Source organism: Prunus persica, chromosome G4 (genome assembly GCF_000346465.2).
Source record: "Prunus persica cultivar Lovell chromosome G4, Prunus_persica_NCBIv2, whole genome shotgun sequence".
Lineage (NCBI taxonomy): Eukaryota > Viridiplantae > Streptophyta > Magnoliopsida > Rosales > Rosaceae > Prunus > Prunus persica.
In genome coordinates, this window is record NC_034012.1 from 24,644,012 (window position 1) to 24,671,939 (window position 27,928).

Consider the following 27,928-nt stretch of genomic DNA (forward strand, 5'->3'; position numbering starts at 1 on the left):
GAGCTCATCGGTGGACATGAACAAAAACACAATTACATTCAAAAACTGAATCTATAAAACTTCACCTGATCATTAATCTTCATAACAACCACATTTCGTCTAATACAAATATAAATCATTCAGTTGGTCCGTGCATCCTGTCAAAATCGTCGAATAATGGGTCACTATGATGAATTCGAGTTGATTCGTCATTGTTCGACGGTGATGTCCTGCATAAACATCAAACACAAGCACATAAAAATTTTACCTTTTCATATTTTAGATGTTATTACAAATAGTGTTAGCATCTTACGGTGTGTTCAAGGCTGGGCATTGTCTTCTATCATGACCAATGTGTCCACACTCCCGACAGTGTCTAATCCCTCGCTTCATTGCCTTTTCCTTTGCTCCCGTTACTCCTTTCGACCTTCCTTTGCACCTCACTCTCTTAGGGTCTTTCATATATTGTGTTTGAGAGCTGGACCCTCCAACTTCGTTATTACTTGGTCCATCCTTCAGCAACTTCAACTTCACCTGCAAACTTTTTAGAGTCTCTGACAGTAGCTCACATCCTTCTTCACTCATTAATGCATCATCAACCACATCTGAAGCAAGTCGAGACATTGTACTCCGCTTTATTAGAAGGCCAGGATCTGCACAGTCTTTAATTTCGTTGCCATTTGCATCTGACACCAATCCAGATTTCGCAGTTTTCTTCCACCTCTTCAAAATATATTTATCGGGCATATATTCAATCTGGTCCCTTCTGAACAATGCTAGGATGTGCTTGCAAATAATTCCAACAAATTCAAATCTTTTGCAGCTACACGATGCGTGGTCAGAATCTTTGACATATACGACTTCTGCCACTCTTGTTTCCCAATTTTTCCTTTCGCTCAGGTTGAACACAACTTTACAAGCATCCTCTGTTTTGAGCTCTAGGAAACATGCTGTACTTTGTATTAGTTCTTGCTCAAACTTTTGAAACATTGTCCTTGTGTACAAGGTAGCCATTTGTTTGTTCATTGGCATCGGTAGAAGACATTGAGCCACTTCAAATGCATCTACGTGATCAGCAACTAACTCTTTTTCACGTTGATGAGAAAGTGCCCTCTCAAATCGTATTATGAAATCCATCAACGAATTTCTCCTTGATATGTATTGCTTGAAAAAACCATGAGAACCTTCCGCTCTTTGGCTGCTTGACATTCCAGCGGCAAAAAATTGTCGTGCGTAGGCTGGAACCCAAGATTCCCTTAAATCAAACATTGAACTTAGCCATGGATGGTCAGTCAAACCAGCCTTTGTAACCACAATATTCCATTTTGCATCAAACTCATCCTTATTGTCAGTATCCCATATGGCTTTCTGAAATTCACGCCAATACTCCTTATAAGCGTCACGTGGTAACTTAACAGAACTTTGATGTGATTGCCGCATCTTGATCTGTAATGATCGTTTTAGGTTCCCCACCTGGCATGGCTTTCTTAAACTCCTCAAACATCCAAACAAACGACTCAGTCGTTTCCTTGCTCAAAAATGCGCATGCTAAGACAATTGTCTGACCATGGTTATTAACTCCCAACATTGGTGCAAATGTCAAGTCGTATCGATTCGTGTTGAATGTGGTATCGAATACAACAACATCTCCATAAAACCCATACGCCCGTCTAGAAGTTGCATCTGCCCAAAAACATCGACTAAACCTGTCATGCCCATCTCCCTCAATCTTGAAATAAAAAGCCTCATTTTTTTTCTGTTCAGCCATAAAATACTCGGTCACTAGTTCAACATCGTGGTTCCTCAGCTTCCCATTCACACTACATTCAAGATTGTAGATATCTTTTTTGATAAAACCGATTTTATCCATTCCTCCGGATTGCACCTCGAAAATACTTACCTTCTGATGAATGGGAATATTAACTGAACCCAACTGTTTTGTGAGTACTTTTGTAGAATCTGAAATATGACGGTGTGATCTCAATAAATGCATTCTTTCTGAGGGTGTCATCTTATGATTGTGTCCCTCTGCAAAAAGAGATATGGTATACTTCTTGCTCCCATTTGTCTTCACAACCACAATCTTAGCTTTGCAATTGCATCTACTTATTCCCCGTTGTCTTTTTCTCTCCCGAGTTTCATCCTTCCTGTATGCACCTTGTTTGCAACATACAAATTCTTTCCTCAAAATCTCTTTCTTATTTTTCCCCCAAAAGCTAGAATGAAGTCGAATACCAAAGCCAGCCAAGAATGCATATCTATTATAGAAATTGTAAACGAGGTCAAGCGAGTCAAACTTCATCCCAACTGCTGGTGTTTCCTCATTTCTTACTTCAGGAATATAAACCCTCCCATTAGCTGTTGCACATTCATCACTCTCTGAGCCCCCAAACATTTTATCTACGTATATTATTGATCCACTTCTATATTACTGTATAGCAATTATTCATTCATTAATCAGTCATTACTGCATCACAACATATCAATGCATTCCACTTACACAAAACATTGCCCAAATTGACACAAAATACGCATAGCCTAACTTCCGATTACACAAAACACAAGCAAAATTTCATAAAAGTTACGTCATCTCTTGTGAAATAATCTGGTCAAAATAACATTAGAACCAACATGTTCAACTAAGAACACAAATGTAATTCAAACCACCAATTACAGAACTTCACCCAATATCCTCTCCAACTGCTTACTCCTAATGTCATTACGCCTAAGTTTAGGTTCTTTTACCTACATTTCAAAATTTTCCACCCCGACCAACAACAATGAACTAAGTATATTGAATATTCATAAGGAAATGACACATTATTGATGCCACAAATGACGAATTTCCCACCCTCACAAAAAATAAACCTAACCCAATAAAATCAATCCAGCAAGTGAACTTACCTCTCAAAATCAATCGGGAGCTCTGAAGTCAGTCAGCTTGAAAGACTGTGGTGGACATTAGAGAAGACTCTTTGGTATTTGAGACTCCATCTCTACCAAAATCGAGGAACAACTGCTGCTGCGGCTTATAGCTACAAAAACAGATATGCTACTTTGCTTTCATCTGGAATCTTGTCAGCTGAATGAAAAAGAGAAGGGGTTTTCACTTGAGCCATAGAATCAAAACAGGGCAACAGCTAGGTAAGAGCCATTCTTCGTAATACCCAGGATACTATAGATCGCAGGCCTCCCAACGAGCTAATGACAATCGAGTGACTATAAGGTTTGGGAGATTTGGATCCTTCTAATTGTGGGTTTGCTTTACATTCAAAAAGAAAGGCTTCAGTTTTTCACAGAGAGGGAAAGAGGGGAACAACTGAAGTTGGGTTTCTAACGGGTTAGATTTCAACCCGATTCTACATGCACCCTCTTTTAAAAACTCACCGTTGGATGAAATCCAACGGCTCTTACATACCCCTCAAAAACACCCCTTATAACTTCCCACTCACTATAGAAGCTCCCTAAGTTCCATATCCAAGAGACCAATGGGCCTCGTGAAGTATATTTAGAGCAAAGTTACATTAAGGGAAGATATTGCATTTGCTCTGCATCCGCTTGAATAGCTTTGAGATTGCCAACGAATGGTTCAACTTCTTTCTTCACGTTCAAAACAAGTTACCTCTTCTTCTATGAATTAGTTATTGAAGGCAAGGTTAACGATATTAACGACTTTTCTAGCTTAAGAACACACACCAAATCAAAGTTACTCAAGGCAAACAAAACACATCTTCTAGAGGAACAGAAAAACTGGGAACTGATACACAATAAAATAAGAGAAAGCCAAATTCACCAGTTCCTCAAGAGTACATTTTACAAATTAATGACACAAAGGAAGTTTTGCAAATGATCAATACACCAGTAGATTAGTTAAATATAAGGTGCTTACAAAACAAAAAAATCAGGGCAATCATCAAGCTCAGTAGACCTTCCAAATTTACCATGTCTCTGTCAAGGCAGTGATGAAAATAATCAAAATTTCAGTTATTGGAACTTCCGTAGGCTGACACTTGATGATTTACATCACTCTAATTGCTTCAAAAGGGTCCCTGAAATGATGACACATACATAGTTGATCATTTAATTTGCTTCTCGCAATCATTTCTCAATTCGGGAATTAAATTTTTAGGGAGATTCACTAAATTAGGCAGATCAAAGCACCTTTCATACTCATTTGAAAAATCCTCTTCATAGAAAAATCATGATATCACCACCGCCGAGAGAGCTGTTTCATACATGTGCCTAGCGAGTAACCTTCTGAAGATTTTCAAGGAAACAAATATGATCATTGTTGGAATTCATACATAAGTAGGTAAATAAGAGATTGCTAGAGTTCAATTACCCGGATGAAATGTGGATGTTTGGGATCTTAGCAGAAATCTTGGCCCGCTCTCCACTGCCTTCTTCGTAATGCTCTTCAAGTCTCCAACATGTGATGATGTCAAGAGTCCGCAGTGGTGTTTTGAAGATGAAGTCTGGCAGTGCTTTTAGACATTCGCAGTCGACAATTCTCAACTCAGAAAGGCATGGCATGATTGTAATTTCAGAATCTTCTTTGGTCCACTCTTCCACGCCTTCCCACTCTTCCCAATTCGACATGTCGTAAAAGTGGAGCTGTTTCAATTTTGGGAATAATATTTGGGGTGATCTAATTCTGAATGAGGTTTGATCTTCTAATCCCAAAAATTCAACACCGACCTTTCTCACTCCTGACATACTGTATAGGGCCAGTCTTTCAATGCATTCCAATTTCCCAAGAGGCCAAAATTCACAGAGTGTCCCCCCATCAACAGTAAGGAATCTCAAATTGTGTAAAGACTGAATCCAATTGGGCCACGTGGTGCCAAATGACCACAAAATCCCTAAAGATTCCAAATCTGGGTGCGGTCGTAAGGCATTCAGTATTTCCAAATCTGTCTGCCCATCCAAATCAACAGTGAGATTAAATAGCTTTTTGTCCCACAATTGTGCTTTCTCAACCTCGCTCTTATCTGTGGCATCCCCCTGAAGTCGTATTTGCAGACTTCCCTCAAGGTTCAAGTTTCTCAGATCCCCAATTTGGAATGCTTCATCTTTGTCGCCACCACATGGACACACATCTAGTGTTTGCAAACTTGTTAATCTCCCTATCACTTTGGGAAACGACTCCAGAAGACCACAATACTTAACATAAAGATGCTTTAAGTTAATCAAGTTTCCCATGTTTTCAGGCAGTTTTGTAAGTTTAGAGCAGCCCACAAGGCGCAAGGTTGACAAATTGTACAAACCACAAATAGTGTCTGGTAATTTCTTCAGTATATGATTGGAAGACAAATCAATATGCCTCAAATGTATCAATTCACCAATCTCCTTCGGGAGTTCTTCGATGGAATTACGACTCAAATTTAATGTCCTAAGACATTTCAATTGTAAAATTAAATTTGGGTCTATGGTAGTAATTCTTGAATCAAAAGTTGCGAGCGTGCGGAGATTTTTGCAATTGTAAGATGAGATAAAAAGTGGAAGTGGACCTTCAGGAATATATCTCAAGGTTAAATGACGAACCTTATCACCAAATACCTTTGATTCACTGGTAATTTCCTCACCATGATCGATAATCAAACACTCATTCTTGGTGAGAAATTGTACAAAGTCATGCACAATATCATGCATTTTGCAACCTATAATGGTACCGGTGTCAGGATCTCTCTCAAAATCTTGGAAAAATGACCGTGCCACTAAGTTGTCAAAAACTGCATCACCCGTTGTTCCCTTTTCTTTATTCCCTTTCGAAATAACATAGTCTTGTGCCATCCAAAGTTTAATCAAATCATCTCGTTCAAACTTGTGATCTTTTGGAAAAGTAGCACAATATAAAAGACAACATTTAATTGTTGGGGCCAAATCATTATAACTTAGGAATAGGGGTTGGAAAACTTCTTGCTCGACCTTCTCTAGATCCCATATCTTACTATGCAAAACTTCTTTCCATTCTCCCATTTTTGTCTTATTCTGCATGAGACTACCCAAAGTCTTTGCAGCAAGAGGCAAACCTTTACACTTCTTTACAATTTCCTTACTAATATCTCCAAACTCATGTACATCCCTATCCCAAAAGGCCATGTGATTGAAGATTGACAAACAACATTCATCATTCAACTCTCCCAGATTGATCTTGTTTCTTGTTGCTCTCATCATGTCAGCAACCTCATGTTTTCTTGTGGTCACCAATATTCTGTTGCCTTTAGCACCATTTTGGATTAATGGTACCTTTAATTGTTCCCACTTTTTAGGATCATCGGTCCATACATCATCCAGGACAAGAAGAAACCTTTTGCCCTGGATGGATGTAGACATACATTGCAAGACCTCATCCAACTCATTTGAATTTGGGGCGTTTTTACCAATAATGGCTTTGGCAATCTTAATCTCATCAAAAGGGTCTGAAACACAAACCCATTTCCTCAACTCAAAATGGGTTTTGACTCGGTCATCATTATAGGCTAGTTGGGTTAAAGTTGTTTTGCCCATGCCTCCCATCCCGACAATAGGGATGATAAGGAACCCCTTCCCTTCCGCACTACTATCACTCAACAAGTGTGTTATCAAATCCTTTTTTTCATTTTCTCGACCAAATATCTCAGATATATCGACAAAAGATGCAGTTTGAGGTCGTTGAGGTTGTTGAGGTTGTTGAATGCCTAATTCTTTGCTTAGAAACTGGTACTTTTTTCTTTCCTCATAAATCTCAGTTAACTTATCATTCAGATCTTTTATTTTCAGAGCAATGTCATGGAGAAGGTGATCTTTTATTTTGCCAAGACAAAAGTAAGGGGAGAAACTAGAGAAACGTACCTTCTTCCTTGTAACAAGAGCATTTGGATCACCTTCTCTTTCTTGCTTCTCAACTTGTTGTTTGAGAATGTTTGTGTTCCACTCATCCAGCACATCCACCATCTGGTAGGATATATCTTTCAGCTCATCCAACCAGATTTTGACAGCTTGATCCGTCACTTGGCGTTGCTCTGCATCCTCAAGCACAGCTTGAATAACTCGGAGAGTCCGAGTGAATTTCTCAACATCTTCCTTAACGTTCAAAACACGTTTCACATCTCCTTCCATGTATTCATAGGTTGTCGAGGCCAACCGTTCTAGCAGCAGGGAAATGAGCGCACCAGCCATTATTTTGAGCTTCAGAAAATGGTTGACAGCAGTGTTTATGAAGAAGAACTGATTTGGGGATAATTGTTTGTGTTGCGGTGTTCCCTTTCTTCTGCCCAGTTTATATGCTGAGTAAGTCTTCAAGGCAAACTCCAAGTCAATTTTTAAGAAATATCTAATCTGGGGCTGGTGAGTGCGCCAGACTGTCTTTCTTGACCTTACCATACAAGACAAGATTAGTGCGCCAGCTGGCTTAATAAGCATTACCAAGATGTAGTGCATAAATCGCCAGACTGTCATTCACATTCTATATTTTTTACCTGAACTCTACCTACTTGAATAAAGAAATGTATCAAAGATTGGTTGGACAATTGATTTATTTGTCACACACACCTCGTGACATATACTTTGAGTGTAGTTTAGTCAGTTCGTGCATGTTTTCAGTAAAGATTATGTAAATGATGTAAGTCATATATTTAGATATTTAAAGTTAGCAACAAGAAAATGACTTATGTTCTCTAAGCATAAGTCATTGGGCAGGTAGTATCATTGTCATGAGCTCTACATCAAGTAGATTGGTTGGAGGTAATTTCTCACTTGGCATAGCAATAAGCAAAAGATGGTGGAGTACAGAATAATGGTACAAGGAATCTATGAACTATTGTGATTGATAATGTATAAAATAATGATCGTAGATGTTTAAGTGGATAGACATTTCATTAAAAAATAAAGACAATTAATATTCCATTTGTGAAGACTAAAGACCAATTAGTCCATATTCTCTCCAAGACAATTAAAAAATAAGGTGTGTTACAACTCATTGGTCAAGTTGAGGATTGGAGGCATGTGTTCACCAATTTGAGCGTGAGTGTTAGTGTGAATTCTAAATATAACCTAATTTGTAGTCTCCTATTTGGACTTTATTAGGTTTAGTTACTTTACTTAAGGTCCACTTCTCGTAACTAGGAGAAGAATACACATTTGAGAGTTTTAGGTGTAGCTGCTACTTGTTCCCCAAGAAACACCACAGTCACTATCACATCACACACTCTCATGATTATCAATGGAGCATAAATATATTGCAGTTAAGTTTCTTTAGCCCAAATTAAGTACCGCTTGTAACACTCTCATTCACCCAATGTTAGACAAGGTCCCAGCCCAAATCTATGCAAATATTCTATGTATCTAAAGTCGCCTGGGATTTTTGGAGCATGCCATGCCTGACAATCTTCTTTCTAGCATCTCCATTCAGTCCTGCCAATTTGTGGTCTTGTGACTTCCCCCTCATGGTATTATCCCCAGCCTAGAGAAAAGGTTCCATTGACCCATAATTTCTACTACTAGTTCGTAAAATTGAATAGTGGCATGCTCACCAACTAAAAGGGGTAGACATCCTTTTCTAACAATCCCATGAAGGATTATATAAATCTTCAGAGAAAGGCAGAGAAAACTTGAGAAATGAACTAATTATGTAGGAGACTATAAATCTTACATGATCAAGCAGAAGAACATCCTCCTCTTCTTCAAGCCGAGCAAAATCTATAGCACGCTGACCAGTGACAAGTTCGAGAAGTGTGATACCATATCCAAAAACATCAGTCTTTTCTGACGATTTTCCAGTGGACAAATATTCTGGGGCAATATGACTCATGGTACCACGCACTTGAGTGGTAACGTGAGTTGATTTTGTATCAACCAGCTTTGCTAGCCCAAAATCTCCAAGAACGGGCTCAAAATTATCATCTAGAAGAATGTTTGCAGCCTTTAAGTCACGGTGTATAATCTTAGGATTACAATGCTCATGTAAATACTCTAAGCCATGGGCTGCACCAAAAGCAATGCGTTTCCTTGTTGACCAGTCCAAGCCTTTCTCACCAGGTTTTAAATCTAACACATATATCAGGAAGAAAATGTTATGAATTAAAAATATTGAACAGTAGATATATGAGAATCGTGATATGCCATTCCAAAGAATTAAGTGATGATTAACCTCCAAATGAACAAGCATAAAATACAAATGATGTAAATCCTATCTCCCCCCTTAAGAAGTAGGGAGGGGGGTGTTCAGGATGTCCTTACTTGAATATTGAGTTGGTTGAAGAAAACAGAAATTTGTATTTGGGAATTTGAATCACAAAATGGTGGTTATATATCAATACGTGCGATGAAAGACCTCCTCCATAAGTATGGGCTGGAAGGTGAGGTTGACCGTACGATACCTAATGGGTGTAAGTAAAATTACCAAGAAAAACAACAAAGGAAGTAAGGATTAGGGAGCACCTCAGAAAAAATTTCAAGGATGGTACCTCATGTCATAATATGTTGCAGAATTCTATTGCTAAATTAAACCACGAAAACAGAAGTAAAATTACAGGCTCTCAAATGGAACAGAACATGGCAACAGCAATGATTTTTTCTTCTTTCTTTTGGGACTGAACACTGAATTAGGGCTTCTAATCACTTACCAAGCACAAAAAGAAGTTCAAACCATGGTTGTAAATTCAGAGCCACTCACACTGAAAAATGCAGAGGGGAAATAGAAAAGTAAACTCAAGCAATGCTCTTTTAGGACATACCTCTCAAGCGATACGCAACACTAAGATTTTTCATGAATGGATAAACAAGGATTCTCTCAGATGAAGTTGTACAAAATCCAATCAAACGTAAAAGATTCTTGTGAACTGCAACGCTAATTAGTTGTACTTCTCTCAAGAATGCAGCCTCTCCACCAGGACTGTTATAATCTGTAAGGCGTTTCACTGCAACCTTTACATTGTCTGAGAGGACACCTTTGTAAACTCTTCCAAAGCCCCCTTGTCCAATTATGTTGCTTTCATCGAAGTTATCTGTAGCAAGCTGAATTTCACGCCAAGAAAATCTTCTTAACTGGCCAAAGGAAATTTTGCACTCATCTTCACCTAAAATTACATTAAAATAAGAAAAGGGGGTGGAGTAGATGTTAGTTTGACAAGATTGTGTAGCTCGTGATGCGACTTCAGGCATTTGGACTTTTGAATACAGATTAAATGAATACATAAATCAAACTTGGTAAGTGATTATTTACACATCTGACTTACAAAGGGTGGGGATCGATTCTAACTTAACTAGGTTGAGATGATTTCAAATTTAAATTTCCATAATGATGCTTAGTACAAACTGAAAGTCATCTCAAAAGTAAAAGGTAAGGAAAATTTACCTGTAACATCAACAACGACATCATGTGTTAGTTTGTGCATGCGATAATATCGATAAGCGAAAAGAGCCCCAATCAAAAGAATTACTGTTACACCACAACTTGCCGAAGTTATAACCGTTCCAAGTTTTGATTTCTTGGTTGAAACTGCCAAATTTTAAAATCTTAGGTTATTCCACTACTACATTTTACACTTTGCGCGACGAAGAAAAAAACGTCGCGCAAAGTATGATTTAGTCGCCCCAATTTCAGCGCGACAAAAAAGTCGTCGCGCACATTCCGTCGCGCGAAGATCGTGAAGAAAGCCTTTGCGCGACGAGGTAAAACCCTTTGTCGCGCAAAATTGTGCGACGGGTAAACCATCGTTGCACCAACGGTGTGGAGACGAAATAACTGTTGGTGGCAAAAGTATTTGCGCGACGATAAAGTATGCGGTGCACGTACATTAGCGCGACGAAATATTATTCGTCGCGCAAAATGTGTTCGCGAGACGTATATGTTCGTCGCAGAACAATTCGCGCGAATACAACTGTTCGTCGCAAAAGTATTTGCGCGACGATCAAGTATGCGGCGTACGTACATTTGCGCGACGATGGGAATTGCGCGACGAAATATTATTCGTCGCGCAAAATGTGTTCGCGAGACGTATATGTTCGTCGCAGAACAATTCGCGCGATGAGAAAGTTTTCGTCGCACATATAATTGCGCGACGAACATATATGTCGTCGCCAAATATCTTGCGCGACGAAATGTTTCGTCGCGCAAAACGTGTTTGCGAGACGTATGTGTTCGTCGCGCATGAATTTAAAAAGATAAAAAAAATTTGATTTTTTTTTTTTGTTACATGTTGGTTTGCGCGACGAAATATTTTCCGTCGCGCAAAAATAATATTACAAATTTTTTTTTTTTTTTTTTTTAAAATAAAATTGGTTTCTTTTTATTGATTAAACAATGAAATTGCAATAAAAATAAATTAGAATAAAATTTTGTTATAAAATAAAATAAAATAAATGTATTACAAATAAAATAAATACACTAATCAAATAATGAATCAAAATCAACCGAGTCGTCGCCAGTATGCGGCTCGGAGGGCGGGGCGTTCACCGGGGCAGTGGTCTGGTGGGGATGCCCGGGATGGACGGGCTCAGAGGTCGGCGCATCAAAACGCGGGACTGGAATGCCAGCTGTACGAGAGACTGCAGAATGACCGACATCGGGCTCTGAAGAGTGGCCACCTGTGCTGTCAAAGCAGTGACCTGACTGTTTGACTGCGCCGATGAACGAGGTCGAGGTTCCCTCCGCCGGGCATTCCCCATCCCTCGACAATATGTCCCCGGCCTCCTCCCGAGAGTCTGATCCAACGTCTCCGTCAAGATCTGAAATCCAGCATCCTGTGGAGGAGCCACAGACTCGATCGGAGTCTCGGGAGGAAGCTGGGAGGCGGACTCCTGAAGAACAAGCTGGCTCCTCTCCACCATCGTCGTCTGTTGAACATAACATAAAATATAAATTAAAACATGCATATAAATTGAATGCGTAACATAAGAATTAAAATTAAATAATACTTACATGAAGGGACTCGGCCAACTCATTCCCGGGTCGAACATAAACGTCACCAAAGACGTCGATCTCTGGGAACTTGGACCCCTCCTAAATTGAACAAGAGAAGAAAAATATTAGTATGAAAAAAATAAATTAATAAAAATGACATTAAAAATGAAATAAAAATTTTGTGATTATTACCCGACGCCGTGCATCCATCCTATACGAAAAGGGTCTGGAGCCGGAATGGTGGAGAAGGGTCTTCTTCTTCCTATTACCCTTATTCACTTGGGCTTTATTCTGTTATACAAAAAATGAAACGTATTAGTTAAAATATAAAAAATTAAATAATAATGAAATAAAAAAATAAAATAAACATTAATAAGTAATAAGTAATAATTAAACAAATATAATTAAAAAAATACCGCAAATTCGGGCGCTTGAAAATGAGCGCAGAGCCACTCCCAACTATCCTCCCGCCCCTCAAGCTCCTTCGGGCAACCCTCCTGAAGAGCGACTTGCGGATCATCATAGGCCTGAAAATGGTGGTGCAAGTCGCTCTTCCACTGCTTGTACCTCTCAGCGAAGAGTCTGTTGACGTACGTCAACGACTCTTCGTCGAGATCCTCCAAGTTATAGTTCGTCTGCAATCAATTAATTAGATACGTTAAGTAATAGAAATATACACAATTTTAAAGAAAAATAATGAAAATGTAAGGTACATACCGACAACTGGCCGCGAACCTCCGCCTGGATCTCGTCAGGCATGACCCTCCAAGACTTCCATTGCATCGGGCAATGGGTCCGCACGACGTGGCCAATGTCGTGGGCCAAGGAGCTATGCAACTCCGCCGTCGGTGCAGCCCGATGTCGCTCGTCGTATCCGATGTTGATACGACTGTTGGTCACCTGGGTGACCTTCGCCGTCTTCAACTGCCGACACGGCCCTCGGGTGTTCCTCTTGGCTGCAAAGAAAGATGACATGAATGTTAAACAAATAACAAAGTTAACAATCAAATACACACACACACACACACACACACACACACACACACACAAAACAAGAAATAAAAAATAAAATTAACTGGAGAAAAAGGAAAGCTATACCTGGCTGTGACCCCGACGCATCAGTGGATGTGGTCTCGGTGGTGCTGCCGAGCCGATGACGCCGCCTGGCACTAACAGGCTGCGCCACTGATGACGCGGATGAGGCAGGCCCCTGGGACCTCGCAGGTGCAACTGCCAAGTGGTCCATCAGTGCCGGCGCAGTGGCAGGAGATGCTGGAGCAGTGGCAGCAGATGTCGGCTGAGTCGGGGGCGCCGTACTCTGCGGGGTCGTCACCGCCCTACGACGTGTAATCAGGTCTGACATCTGCACATTTTCATTAATACACATACAAATTAATAAAATATACGAATATTTGAAAACACATACAATTTCATTCACATTATTGACCTAGGGTTTGCGAGTTCGGAGTATCCGGGACTCCGATCCACGATCCGTCGAATCGTAGACGATCCAAGAAATACAAGGTACAACATACGTGAGTTTGAGTTCGATCCAACGGTCCGAACATAACAACCCCGGAAATCGCACAATAGGCAAAATCCATTCGAGGCGCAAACGGTAACCAAATTCTAATCCGAAAACACCTATGCGCTCGTGACAACTACAGGAATGCACTAGGACCGAAATCGGGTTGCTACAGGAACCCACGCGCCGCCCCACGCGCCGGCAGCGCGCGGGTGTCCAAAGCGATACCAATCGCCGGAAAATACTTAAAACTAAGGGGCAAGGTTCCTATCCTAGGTTCAAAACATCAATTGGAGCCACTTTTGTTCTCGGACATACCCCGAAAAATGGCCGGAAGTGGCCGGAATTGAAAATCAAAATCCGGCCGAAACTTAGGGTTTCAAATTAAGTGCCCTAGTGCAACAAATTCAGAAATCCTACCCAACCATCAGCTAAAGCATTAAAAATAGGATAGAAACCATACCTCAGGTGTCGGAATTGGTCGCCGGAGGAGGGAGAACACGGCGGAGCCGATTCGGTGAAAACCGAAGAATTCGCAGCGGCTGGCTTGACGGCGACGGCGGGGGAGCTCCGGGGTACCACCAACGTAGCGGGCGCGGTCCAAATCCACCGGGGTAGGAGGCTGAGCTGACGGCGGGGAGAGAGACGGCGGGGAGGAATTTCAGAAGTCTGGGGATGAAGGAGGCCATCGCGTGGTTTCCGAAATTTTATTCGTTTTTGCGCGACGAAGCAAAAGTAGCGTCGCGCAAGAATTTTTAAATGGCTATTGCGCGACGAATAAAATTAATGTTCGTCGCGCAAAGTCATTCATCCGCCAAAATTTGGTGAAAGTGTCGTTTTTGCGCTACGAATATTCGTATATGTCCGTCGCGCAATGTTGGCAGTCCGCCAAAATTTGGGATTTAGGGTTTAGCGGGCGAATTTTTATTTTTGCGCGACGCACAAACACATGTTTCGTCGCGCAATGTTGGCAGTCCGCCAAAATTTGGGATTTAGGGTTTAGCGGGCGAATTTTTATTTTTGCGCGACGCACAAACACATATTTCGTCGCGCAATGATGGCGTCCGCCAAAATTTGGGATTTAGGGTTTAGCGGGCGAGTTGGAATTCTTGCGCGACGTACAAACAGAGCGTCGCGCCTGAATTTGGTACTAGGGTTTGCGCGACGCATACAGAGCGTCGCGCAAAACCTCGCAAAAAAAAAATGACATGTCTGTCTGTCCAATGAGACAGGGCTGGCTGAGATTGCGCGATGTAAAACTAGCGTCGCGCAAACTCTCCAAAATGTCAAAGTATGAATGATATTGCGCGACGACGGAGACAGATTTCGTCGCGCAATACCTCGCAAGGAAATTTCCGCCAAGTGTCCAGGGGGGAAGACAGGCAAATGTGAAATGTGAAATATTGGCTGATATGGCGCGACGAAGGGAGTCTAATGCGTCGCGCAAGAACCCTAAAAAAATTTCCACTAAGTGTCCAAGGAGGGACAGAGTAAAATGTGAAAGTTATGGTATGGCGCGACGAACTGAATTGTATTCGTCGCGCAATTCAGGCCTTGTGCGACCAAATACGTTGTTTCGTCGCGCAAACCCTTTACCCTAAACCCTAAACCCTAAACCGCAGAAACCCTCAACCCGAAACTAGTTTTCATGATCCAACCGGCAAACTTTTTTTTTTACACTTCTAGATCGTATATGCCAAAAATCGACAAAAACAAACTTTAAGAGATCGAGTCACATGACGAAACTGATCGACGGTTGTAAATGAAAAGTCATGATTTAACGGTTATTTTAGCTCTGATTTGTATAATTTTTTGCAGCTACTTTTCTTTACCCTATTTGAATACAATTAGTGAATTTGATCTTCAATTTCAGATGTTTACACTAGGGTGATATGACATAAGGTGATGTTATATTTAACGAACGTATAAGTAAACTATTTATTGTTTGTGAATATATGGTTGATATGGCAAACGCATTCTACAAAAGTAGTTTCAGCAATCCAGCCGTCAAACTCGTTTATTTGTACTTCGAGATCTTACACCCCAAAAATCGAAAAAATAAAACATTCAGAGATCAAGTAACGGGACAAAACTTGTGAACGGTTATAAATGAAAACTGATGATTTAACGGTTATTTTAACTCTGATTTTGATGAATTTTTACACCTACACTCCATGACCCTATATGAATACAATACTCCAACTCGATCGTCAATTTCAAATATATATGTGTATATGTAATATATATTATAAAATGATATATATTTGCGCGACGAACACAGTTTTATCGTCGTGCAAACTTTTGCGCGTGACGGAAGACACTTTGTCGCGCAATGTTTTAACTTCACGCGACTAGTGTATTTTTGGACGCGCTAACTTTGCACGACGCGGGTTGCTTCGTCGCGCAAAAATAGCACGACGAGGTCCTTTTCGTCGCGCAAGGGTTTTCTGTTTTGCAAAATGTTTATTGTCAATAGTTTTCAAACTCTATATAAAAATGTTTATTGATCAATGTTTTATAACAAATTTTGTATCATTTTCATTTTAAAAATTTGTTTTGTCAAAAATAAAAATAAAAAATGATTATTAAAAGGGTTTGGATATATTGATTTACCAATGTTTTATAACTAAATTTATTTGAATAAAGTGTCAGTTTTCCACATATATAAGGTTTGGATATTTGTACTATATATATTCAAACATTTGTATTACACAAAGTCTGTACAGTAACGTAATAAAATTACATCAAATTTAATTATTCATCATCTGAACTATAATAACTTTCGTTATCGTCGCTATCATCACTTTCGGTCTCCCAATCCTCCTCCTCCTCGTCTACTATAATTACATCATCTTCGCTGCTCATGCCCACTGCAACATCGAATCTTGGAAGATCCCCGAGGTCAATTGTAATTGACTGAATCGGTATTTCGATTGAAGACACTCCTTGGATTTGAAACGGTTCTTGTATAACATGTGTATCTCGAAGTGTTTCCGCATCATTTTCCATTGATGATTCTAAACGTTGGTCAGCCACATTGTCGACGTCGTTGTCAGTTAGGTCTAGTTCTGGTATAGCATACACGTTCCTATGATCCATCTTCTGAACAACTTTCCAACTGCTGCCGGCTTTAGGGTCATCTAGATACACAATTTGTGTTGCCATGTTCGCCAAAATATAAGGGTCGTCATCATACCAAGTTCTGTTAATGTTCATAGATAGTAAGCCATGGTCGATTTTAACACTTCCCGGCCTATTTGGGTTGCTATCAAACCATCGACACTTAAACATGATCACTTGGTATCGATCTTTGTAAAGCAAATGAACGACATTTGTGAGTTTGCCATAGAAATCAATGTTCGTACTTTCGCCTCCACCTGGGACATGGACACCGCTATTTTGCGTACACAACTTGTCATCTCGTGCAGCCCCCAAAAATTTAACGCCGTTAATATAACAACCCGAAAACAATTCAGCGCGAATCGGGCCGAAGGCCAAGTTATATAACTCATCACTGTAAGTGGGGGAATTCGATGATTTCAACTTATTCACCTAATATAATAGAAAATCATTCACATGTTAGTCTGATAAAATTAAATACTACAATTTATATTTGTCAAATACAAAACACTTATAACTTACAGATTCCAAAAACCATTGTGGAAATAATTCACGTTGTTTCTGGGCAACTAAATGTGATGGATATTCTCGCTTCATCATCTCTTCATGCTCATCTAAGTATGCCATTATCTCATCACAATTGTTCAGTACGAACCAATGCGCTACTTCCATGTCATTTCTAGAAAACGACTCCCCTCGTCCAGGATCTCCAAAGGGCCGTGCGCTTTGGGCAAAAACAGAAAGTTTTTCCTTTCTCATACCTCCGTCGTTATTACGCTGAGGACGATTGAAAGCCGTCTCCACATCTTTTAAATACATTCCACAGAAAGTAAGCGACTCATATTGAACCCAAGCCTCTATAATTGATCCTTCGGGCTTGGCCCTGTTGCGTACACTTTTTTTCAACTCTCCGAGAAGCCTGTCAAAATAAAAAGATATGATACAAATTAGCAAGCCTGTGATAATGATGCATGCACAAAGGAAAATGATTATATACCTTTCTATTGGATACATCCAGCGATAGTTGACAGGACCAGCAAGCAATGCCTCTTCTGGCAAGTGAACCATCACATGCATCATACTTGTGAAGAAAGCTGGAGGAAATATCATCTCAAACTTGCATAGGACTTGGACAATGTCATGGCGCAACTGAAACATGTCCGTCCTTCGCAATGTTTTTGCCGTCAGTTGGGAAAAAAATCTGGATAACAAGATGATTGGCTTCACCACATCTTCCGGCAGTAGGTGTCGAATACCCACAGGAAGTAGGCGTTGCATAAACACATGGCAGTCATGGCTCTTAAGTCCAGTAAATTTACCCCCATCGACATTCACGCAACGTGCGATATTAGAAGCATACCCATCGGGAAATTTGACAGACAATACAAACTTTAGAAACTCTTTTTTGTCATTCGGTTTCATAGAGAAGAATGCAAGATCCCTTCTAGCTTTATCACTGTCCCTATTCATCCATAAACCCCTTCGTATGCCCATTCTTTCCAAATCAAGACGAGCTTTGATCGTGTCCTTCGTCTTTCCCTCGATATCTAGAATCGTGCCCACCAATGTGTCGAATACATTTTCTCAACATGCATCACATCTAGATTGTGCCTCAATTTCAGTTTCGACCAATATGGGAGCTCAAAAAACATAGGCTTGTGCGTCCAGTTCAAATGTGTAGAAGGTCTGGTCCGACTAACTGTTTTTTCCCGAACAGAGCAAAATCCAAACGGTTCAGCTGTTCCAAGATCTCATCACCGGACCATTCTCTAGGTCTGAGGCGACGCTCTGTGTTCCCGTCGAACTCTTTATCTTTTTCTCGCCACTCGTGGTCCCATGGCAACCATCTCCGATGACCAAGGTAACAAACTTTTCCCGCGTGCCAACCAGAAGTTACATCTTCCTTGCATACAGGACATGCCATATAACCCTTTGTGCTCCACCCAGAAACCATTGCATATGCTGGAAAATCATTCACAGTCCACATAACTGCTGCTCGCAAAGTGAACATCCTCCCAGTTGCTTTATCGTACGTGCGAACACCGTTTGTCCATAAATCCTTCAGCTCATCAACCAGAGGCCTTAAGTACACATCAATTGACCTGCCAGGATCCTCAGTTATCAAAACAGTCATCATCATGTATTCTTTTTTCATGCATTTCCAAGGCGGCAAATTATATGGGAATGCGAAAATCGGCCAAGTGCTGTGGTGTTGGTTTAGAACCCCATACGGATTGAATCCGTCAATGGCAAGTCCCAATCTAACATTTCGGGGATCAGTAGCAAACTCGGGGAACGTTCGATCGAACTCTTTCCATGCCTCCCCATCTGCAGGATGCCGCATCACATCATCGTCTACCCGTTTTTCCTTATGCCATCTCATGTCTGTGGCAGTATGCGTCGACATATACAATCGCTGCAACCTAGGTTTAAGGGGCAGATAACGCATGACTTTTTGTGGTATCTTAGTCGTTCTATTCTGGGATGTCATTTTGAACCTCGACTCATTACATATAGGGCATGTATCCAACGTTTCATGCTCTTTGTAGAATAACATGCAATTGTTTTTGCAAGCGTGGATTTTTTCATAACCCAATCCAAGACCGTGCAACACCTTCTGTGCATGTTTATGATCTTTCGGCAAACAATTGTCCGTCGGAAGCATTCTCTTGAAAACCCCCAAAAAGTAATCGAAACACAAGTTCGACATACGATACTTTATTTTTCCGTGCATTAGCTCCACAATGGCAGTGAGAACGGAAAAGCTCTCGCACCCCGGGTATAACTCTTGGTTGGCATTTTTTAACAGTTTTTCATACTGTTCAAACTCCGCACTGTCTATTGGTGTAGGCACGTCATCTTCCCCTTCCTGATTGATGTTGGTCGATGCGAATGAAAAAGCATCCTGTATAATACCCATGACTTGATCATTATGATCCATAATAGGTTCAACATTGTCCACTCTTGGGGCATTTGAAGACGAAGCATGGTCTACTTGTTCGCCGTGAAGATTCCAAATGATATATGTTTCAATCATTCCATTCCTTACTAAATGAAATCCAACATTTTCAATTGTCTCCCACAACGTGTTGTTACACCTCCTACAAGGGCAACGGATTCTAGTTGCACCCGGATTGTGTCTACGTGCAAACTCAATAAAATCCTCGATTCCATCCAAGTATTCGTCTGCGCATCTATTTGGGTTCTGTATCCACCTTCTGCTCATAATTCCTGAAACCACAATCATGACACAACAATCACAACAACTTCATACGAAGTTATAATGTCACCTTATGCCTCCGGTAAGGGCCCTATCCCATTCGGGAATGCATAGTCCTGTCACGTAACCTACGGCTACATGAGATTAGATTTCGACGTGGATTAATTTCGGCAGCATCTCGGCACAGTTCTTGAAGTGGGCATAGGTATAAATACCTACGTACCACCCGAAGAACGTACCGAGATGACACCGAAATCTCCACAATCGAAACCTAATCCTGTAGCCGAAGATTATGTGACAACACTATGCATTACCAAACTGTCCAAATAATGGGACAATTCAAGAATTAATTGGACCGCAGTCATGCCTTACGCATCCATGCACGAAATCCAACTAATCTCGAACGGGAAACTACGTGTTACTAAACATAAAAATAAAAGTACGAAGTTAATTTCAATTAACTTCGTACATCACAAATACATTGTGCTACGTCACGCACAATTTCACAACATTATACACATAAAACTTGACAAAAAAATTACAAACTTAACAAACAAACTTTTACAATAACATACCTTCTCAATCGTTCTCCACTAATCACAGATATCCCTAACGAGAACAAAATTAATAGCGTTAGTACGAATTTACATTAATACATTTAAACTAATGACAAAAAATACATATCCAATTAACGTACTGAATTCACAGCAGAGCAGCGGCAGGAGGAGTGAGAGAGAGGAGAGAGAGGCAGAATGCAATTTCTGCATTCTGCCTCTGCAATGGCAAATACTAATATGAAGAAGAAGGACTTTGCGCGACGAAGAGTAAATTTCGTCGCGCAAACAGCCGTCGCAAAAGGACACTTTTCCGTCGCACAAAACAACATTTCCGTCGCGCAAATACGTGCCGACATCTGCTTTTTTGCGCGACGAAGAACACTGTTCGTCGCACAAACATTCGTCGCGCAAATTATATTTTTCGTCGCACATGGTTTACATTTCGTCGCGCCTAATATTAATTTCGTCGCGCAAGAGCTCACCGGCATTCAACTTTTTGCGACGACGAAAATCCGTCGCGCAAAAAAAATTTTACCCGCCCTTCATTTTGGCGCCAAAAAAAAATATCCCTCGTTTTCTTACGCGACGGTACAATTGTTCGTCGCGCTAAGTTGTCTTTCGAGACGACAACTTCTGTCGCGCAAATTTTTTACCCGCGAAAAAAAAGGGGTCCCTTTTCTGTCCATCTTTACGCGACGAATCATTTATTCGTTGCGCAATATTGGCATGCGCGACGATTTTTGTCGTCGCGCAAGATTTTGGCGCCAAAAAAAAAACCGGGTTTTTTTCTATTTCCTTTGCGCGACGAAATTAATATAGGTCGCGCATACACTTTTTGCGCGACGATTATTTTTGTCCCGCTATTTTTCTGTCTTTTTCGTCGCAATAGTGTTGTTTGCGCGACGAAAACGTCTTCGTCGCGCAAATAGTAAATCGTACTAGTGTTCAAACATAGTTGGTAAACTGAAATAGTAGAGTTGTACAAAGAATAAACCTCGGAGAACAGAGCCAGAAGCACAAGGCTGCTTCAAGCTAGAACCACAAGCAAGACGTGCTCCTGTAAAACTGTAAGGATAAAACAATTAATAGCAAACCATTAAGGATATATAATATAACTACTGGACAAGTATACAGTAAGTTGCAAATTATAGAATGTAGACGCAATGCTGAAGGAAAATATCATAATAACGGAAAGGTCAATTTTTACACAACATTGGAACCAAAGGAGTTTACGCCATTTTTTATTATAATAAGTAGGAATTTAAGCATTTGAAAAATAATATATATACATCCAAAATGATACTCGTGCTTGATGAAACTATTATAAGTGGCAGTCCAGAAGTCAGCCCAGTCCTACACCAACAGTAGGGGTGGGCGAAACCAGACTGAACCAGACCGAACCAGCTAGTTTGGTTAGGATTTTGACAAAAATTAAGGTCATACGGTTCAAAATCCAGCTCAGTTCAGCTGGTGGTTTCAATTCCCTCAGGAACGAGAGAACATAACCGAATAATTTCCCACTCTTTTTATTAATTCCATCCGTATCCCTCCTATATAATCATCTTTTTCCCCTAGCTCTAGCCACATAAACCTATCTCTCCAGTGAAGGAATTAAACAAAGACATCCTTCGCATAACTCCTTTAGCATGCAGACAAACACAAAACAAGGATGTATTTAAAAATAATATATATTATATGAGTATGATATATATATATATATCCAATTTTCTATAACAGGGTTAACCGTATTTGCGGATAACCAAGGTCGCCCGGCTAGTGCATTTTGGTAAACTGGCCGTGCAAAATCTGGTTATCCACTAGTGTGGTTAACCATATTATAGAAACACGGATATATATAAGTAATCCCCATTAACTCTCTTACAATAAGAATTCGTAATTATTGCTGATGCCAATACATCAATACAAGGGAATATAAAAGGAAATGAGAATCAGAGTTTAATGGGATTTACTTGAATTTTGGAATTGTAAAGAATTGCATTGGAACTCTTCCGGTTAACTCATTCGATGAAAGATCCCTGCCCAAAAAAAAAAGGAATTAATAAATGGTAAAGAATTTCACACAGTGTGCAAGCTCAGATGGGCATGCAATTATATTTAGGCAATAAGTCAAACAGCAGGATTGCGAAAAAAAGGAATTGCTTACAGTTCAGTCAACCCGCTAATATTTGAAAGTGAATCCGGAATATGTCCAGATATGTGGTTACCCCTCAATACCCTGAAGCACAGGTGAGATGATTAAATTTTCTTTTCTGGAGAACAGGAAAGTGTTCACAAGATAGTACTTTCCAATATAAACAGTTGTAGAACACTCAGATAAGACAACAGCATAAGTAACTGCTACAGATCAAGGCAAATCCCCAATAAATACAAGAACATTTTACATATATAGACGAATAAGAAAGTTGGAATATTTTAGGAAGGGAAATGCAGCCTTACAAATGCTTTAAATTGGACAGTTGACCCCAGGTATTGGGTATAGGACCTCTGAAATTATTGTTTGCAAGATTTAGATTCTGTAGATGTGTCATGTTGGCAAGATAAATGGGTAACAGGCCTGTTAGACTATTATCCTGGAAGTCCCTGCATAAATAAAGTTATTTTATCAAAATTCATGACTGGATGCAAAAAAATATATTCTTCAGAATTAAACAAACAAGAACTACAATAATGAAGGCATTGGTATTATATTCCACTTTTTTCTATGACTCAGGTTGACAGTATGTAAAGTTACAATGATAAAGGGAAAACTTAAATTCTCCCTCTCTCTCTCCCTCTCTCTCTCTCTCTCTCTCTCTCTCTCTCTCTCTCTCTCTCTCTCGGTACCAGAGCACATACTAGTGATCCAAAATCAGGTTTCAGCCAATGTTACATTTTCTGACACCATCAGCCCAGAATACTAATGCATCAAGAAGTTGACTTACAGGCTAGCCAAAAATTTCAGTTTAGTAATCGAAGGAGAAAGCGTTCCAGAAAATCCATTAGATGCCAGGCTCCTGCAAAGTAGTACATTCACAAACTAAATGTACTGCAATGATAAATGATTTTCAAAGATGGCGATATTAATAAAATATATATTTTTCATGATCATAAAATTTAGTTTAACTTACAGGGATATGACATTTCCATTTCTACAAGAAACAGGGGCTAACGAGATTATAATTCCAATCTGTTATTCGGCCACTGGAATCATTCAGTGCCCTAAGCAAATCGATCAATGCTTCACCTGCACATTATCGTAAGTGAAGAACGAAATTGTATGTAGAACCATAAATGGCTGGTGAAAAGAACTTTTGTTTATATTACAATTCTAATAAATGAAAAATGAAAAATTCTTGGACTTAGGTAAGGCATAACACAGAAACCATGTGAGTACGGCAGTAGATAAGGTAGAACACAGAAACCCTGTGAGCACAACAGTAGATAAGGCAGAAGCAAAGACAAAGGGCAAGGCCACAACAACAACAACGACAATGACCACATCAACGGAAAGCAAAGCAAACAAAGACAACATCAACGGCGGCAACATCGACCACAACAGAAACACACCAGCAAAGGCATGAGCAACAATACTGACACCATAACATGCATGAGCAACAATACTGGTACCGAACAACAGCAATACAAGGCACTGGCACCAGCAAGAGTATTAAGGCAGGGACATAACAGACATCATCAATAGTAATCAACATTGCCCCCAACAAGAGTTATAATAGGCAGGAGCAATAATACTGTCCCCAACAAAAGACATAATAGGGATAAGCAACGGTACTGGCACTAGCAAAGGACATAATAGTCAGCAGCAATAACAATGGCAAATACTTCCATTATCGCACAAACAACTTATCTTCATTCCCCCTCTCCCCTTGAAGAGAACGAGTCATCAGAACCATAAGAGAAGTGGCACTTAAGAAACAGAAGCTGATTGACGCTCAAATGTAGAACAATCAGTCATGGCAGATAGGTAGCTAAATTGCAGTGGAATAGATAAGCAGCGATGTCACTCCCCCTCAAATCCGACGATGTATGAGAGTCGAGATTTGGAGAAAGCAACACCGAAAAATAAAGTTGCATCTATTTCCCCATCAAATCTGACACTGGTAAAGGGTCGAGATTTGGAAGAAGATAAATTGAAATAATAGTAAAGAGACTCAAACATGCCAGTCTCGTGGCAGAAACAAATGCAAGAGGGGAAGGTGGTAGCATACGGCTGTCCCATGTAGAAAAAACTTTAGAAAAAGAGAATAGTAAGGGAGGAAACCCAACAAATCATGAACAGAGACAAAGACAAAGATAAGGTGCTCAAACAGGAATTAGAGCAAAGGGCACCGAAAAAAGGAAACCTTTCATGTGTGGAATAGGAATAGATAGAGTGCCCATCAAAAGGAAGCAATATTATATAAGGGAGTTGTGAAAGCGAGAGATAATGCAGCGAGAAAACAACAAAATGGAAAAGGTTGGTAAAAGAAAGATGAGAAATAGAGAGGACCTGAAAAGAGTTTGGTTGCATAGCAGGGGAAACCACATCCATAGATCAAAGAGGAAGAAACTAAAGATATTTAAAAAGTAAAGCATGGGAAATTGCATGTGACAATTTTTAAAAAGAAACTAGTGGAAGAAAGTGAGGTGCTAGAACCGAAAAAAGGATAGAATAATGCTGTGATTGAAGGAAAATAATGACAAAGGAAGGTATCTGTGAGGAAATAGACAGACAGAGAAAGGGATGAATATTGGAAAGAGGCCAAAGGTAGAAAGAAATAAGCATAAGGGTAAAAAGGAAGGAGATAGAAAAATAAATAATAAATACCCAACGGGAAAGGCTAGAGTGACAAAGCTAGAGAGATGGCATGGGGAAAGAACACAACAAACACCAGCCATTGGGCATAGACAAACAAAAGAGATAAACATAAATAAAAGAGAGCTAAATAGAGCAAAGAGAGAAACAAAGAAAGGGTGCTCAAAACTGAGAAGCGGAAAGGCAACTCAAGAGAACAGCCGAAGAAGGCAGAGATCGGCAGAACAGTCAAAGGAAAGGCTCGGTCATGAGTGGTGACAAGGCTCGCGGAGGAAAGCAACGGCACGGTAAACGGTGACAAGGCTCACGGAGTAAAAAGACCTGTTATGAAGTTTCAAAGATAAAGAAGCTGGGACATCAAGAAAGACCATCTGGCATACAAAGATTAAAAATAAAAAAATTTGGAACAATAGCAAAAAAGCATGTGAAGGCTAGGTGTGGTGAAAACACATATGAGAGGATTGATCAAAAGAAGATGACTATACAAGATGAAGACCCATGATGGGTTAGGAATGAGGAGTGTCAACGACTCTCAATTTGACAGAGGTTATCACATGTTAGAAACTAGGCTCTGATACCATGTCAAACAAAGTATGGTAAATATTCAATTATGCTCAGATATGCTCATATTTTTATTCTTCTCCAATATGGAGGTATTTATACAAGTACAAAGCTGTGTTAACCCTAAATAAAATAGGAAATATATCTAAATTACAATAGGAAGTAAATCTCTATTACAATAGGACTAAATAATAATTGGTAAGTAACCAAAATTCTAATAAAATAAGGAACCAAAATCCTAACTAAATAAGGACTTGCCAACAGCACGACCTTGATGCACTATGAGAATCGAGGCGCTGGCCACAATGTTGGACGATGCCAATGCATCTCCCAAGGGTCCGAGCTCCGGGCAGTCACCCCACTCGGATAGCCCGAACGTGAGTGGTGAGGAACCTGTTTGCCCTCTTCCCACGATATAAAGATCATAGTCATTTCCCATGGCGCTTATCAATTTGAGAGTTTCTTCTCCATTGTTCAACACCTCGTGAATTAATTTTATGGAAGGTTGGTTCCTAGTATTGAGCACAAAGCTCTCTATATATTGGTCGTCTAGTTGTTTCTCCTTCTCATTTTCCTCTATCACCTCTAAAATATTCTTCTTTTCGTCCTCATCATGATCGTGATCATTATTATTAGGATTGTTGGGAGGGAGATCTGAATGAACTGCCGCATCTTTACTGACGATGAAACGAACCACAGTTAAGCTGATATTAGGTTTAGGGTTAGGATTGCTGGCTATCCTCCATGCATATGCCAATGCCTCGCGGTCATCTGACCCACTAATGAAGAGCATGGCACAGCGGCAGCAGCCATGGCCATCTTCATTTTTAATGTTAGATGAATCGGTGAGTCCACGATCCACGAAGATGGCCACCGAACAAGAAGCGTTCTCTAGAAGATTCTTGTTAATGCCTCTAAAAGAGGGGTTTTCGTTGTCCATTCCCCCGTAAATGGTGGATTGCTTGTGGAAAGGAATGATTATGAGGTCTGCACTCTTGTCGTCCGCAAGGTTGCAAATGTCCTCATGCATGGAGGCGTAAGAGGACACAACAGTTAGTGCCTCCACGAACAAGCTGCTTTCTTCACTTTCGTTCTCAAGTTTTTCAAAGGCAGCGACAATTTGGTCAGAAGGCGAAGAGTGCTTTTGATTTTTGGCTGTAATTTTACTTGTCTTACGAATATTGCTGCATGTGTCGTGGACTATGAGCATGGCAGAAGCATGGCCACTGAGCTCCACCAGATGGACCGCAAAGACGAACATCGGGGATTGTTTGGTGGGATTGGAAATCTCCAACAGATTGATGACGCTTGAAACATTGCTTGTTGAATGGAAGCAAGTAAGGATTCGAATCTCTGAGTTGGGTTGTATGCTTCTTATGCTTCTGTGCGTGTGCTGCTTAGATGGCACATTCGACTTGTAAATCAAAGCCAAAATGGGTCCAACCGCGGCCGTCATTATCAAAATTGCAAGCATCATTACTGAAAAAGTATTATGGTCCAAAACCTGCATTTATATATATATATATTTGCCAATTAAAACAATATAAAATCAGGAATTTAACACATGGTTTTAAGATATATATTTCTTAGATGTAATCTATGTGTACTATTATTTAGGAGAACACTTGGTACCATTGTGTTAAATTTCGGAGAGACGGGCCAGCGGTCCATTACCAGCAACACCAATATTATCCCCAACTTGATTAATTAATCATGGAATATTGTGTGTATGTGGGTGTGGAAGAGGCAGCTGCACATGCAATAATGAAATAGTTGTACATAATGTTGGCGTGGCTTGTGGATATTGACTTACTTTCCTTACACACCAAGAATTCCTATTATAATTGTAATTGATTTATTTTAATTCCTGATTTCCTACTGTAAATGGATTTAGGAATTTATTATTTACTTGCCCATTCAGGTTTCGTTGTATTATAAATATGACATCCTACAAGGAGAAGAATACACAGAAAATTCCCACAAACAAATATTCTCTCATAGTTTTCATATTTTAGCATGGTATCAGATTGGCGATCTTGGAATTGCTGACTCTAGTTTCAAACCCCCGCCGCCGCTATGGGGGTTGATGATTTTTTCAACCCTCATGGAGGTAGCACCACCGACTCCTTCTCTCATTCTCAACCAACCATCGTTGAGTTGAGTGCCCAGATGGCTCAGCTCCTACAGATGCAGACTTTGACCCCGAACCCGATCCAGAATCAGGATCCTCTTTTGACGACCCTGACCCCGACCCCGACTATGATGATGA

The 27,928-nt window shown here is 40.2% G+C and overlaps 4 protein-coding genes across 4 annotated transcripts; all 4 read right to left on the minus strand.

The window, feature by feature from the left end:
* On the minus strand, positions 47-565 carry LOC109948987. Its single transcript, XM_020563129.1, has 2 exons — positions 293-565; positions 47-209 (listed from the first exon to the last, which is right to left on the minus strand). Exons 1-2 carry the CDS (start codon positions 562-564, stop codon positions 116-118), a joined length of 366 nt encoding a protein of 121 aa, XP_020418718.1. The 5' UTR covers position 565; the 3' UTR covers positions 47-115.
* LOC18780129 (putative disease resistance protein RGA3) lies at positions 3,686-7,244 on the minus strand. The gene is made up of 3 exons (XM_007214087.2): positions 4,322-7,244; positions 4,141-4,236; positions 3,686-4,028 (listed from the first exon to the last, which is right to left on the minus strand). Exons 1-2 carry the CDS (start codon positions 7,138-7,140, stop codon positions 4,179-4,181), a joined length of 2,877 nt encoding a protein of 958 aa, XP_007214149.2. The 5' UTR covers positions 7,141-7,244; the 3' UTR covers positions 3,686-4,028; positions 4,141-4,178.
* LOC18780880 (probable LRR receptor-like serine/threonine-protein kinase At5g63710) lies at positions 8,519-23,293 on the minus strand. Its single transcript, XM_020562467.1, has 8 exons — positions 23,228-23,293; positions 22,743-22,886; positions 22,450-22,521; positions 22,256-22,321; positions 21,280-21,350; positions 10,316-10,459; positions 9,696-10,037; positions 8,519-9,006 (listed from the first exon to the last, which is right to left on the minus strand). Exons 2-8 carry the CDS (start codon positions 22,832-22,834, stop codon positions 8,519-8,521), a joined length of 1,275 nt encoding a protein of 424 aa, XP_020418056.1. The 5' UTR covers positions 22,835-22,886; positions 23,228-23,293.
* Positions 25,898-27,115, minus strand: LOC18780823 (cation/H(+) antiporter 15). Its single transcript, XM_007214186.2, has one exon. The coding sequence runs from the start codon at positions 27,113-27,115 to the stop codon at positions 25,898-25,900; it is 1,218 nt and encodes a 405-aa protein (XP_007214248.2).

Excerpts from the sequence above, each read along its gene's own strand:
- LOC109948987 (XM_020563129.1), bottom strand. The coding sequence starts at position 564 with ATGAGTGAAGAAGGATGTGAGCTACTGTCAGAGACTCTAAAAAGTTTG. Across the intron at positions 210-292 it reads TGCCCAGCCTTGAACACACC|GACATCACCGTCGAACAATG; the intron begins GTAAGATGCTAA and ends ATGTTTATGCAG.
- LOC18780129 (XM_007214087.2), bottom strand. The coding sequence starts at position 7,140 with ATGGCTGGTGCGCTCATTTCCCTGCTGCTAGAACGGTTGGCCTCGACA. Across the intron at positions 4,237-4,321 it reads AACATCCACATTTCATCCGG|AAGGTTACTCGCTAGGCACA; the intron begins GTAATTGAACTC and ends GAAAATCTTCAG.
- LOC18780880 (XM_020562467.1), bottom strand. The coding sequence starts at position 22,834 with ATGACACATCTACAGAATCTAAATCTTGCAAACAATAATTTCAGAGGT. Across the intron at positions 22,522-22,742 it reads CTGTCCAATTTAAAGCATTT|GGTATTGAGGGGTAACCACA; the intron begins GTAAGGCTGCAT and ends CCTGTGCTTCAG. Across the intron at positions 9,007-9,695 it reads TGTTGCGTATCGCTTGAGAG|ATTTAAAACCTGGTGAGAAA; the intron begins GTATGTCCTAAA and ends TATATGTGTTAG.
- LOC18780823 (XM_007214186.2), bottom strand. The coding sequence starts at position 27,115 with ATGACGGCCGCGGTTGGACCCATTTTGGCTTTGATTTACAAGTCGAAT.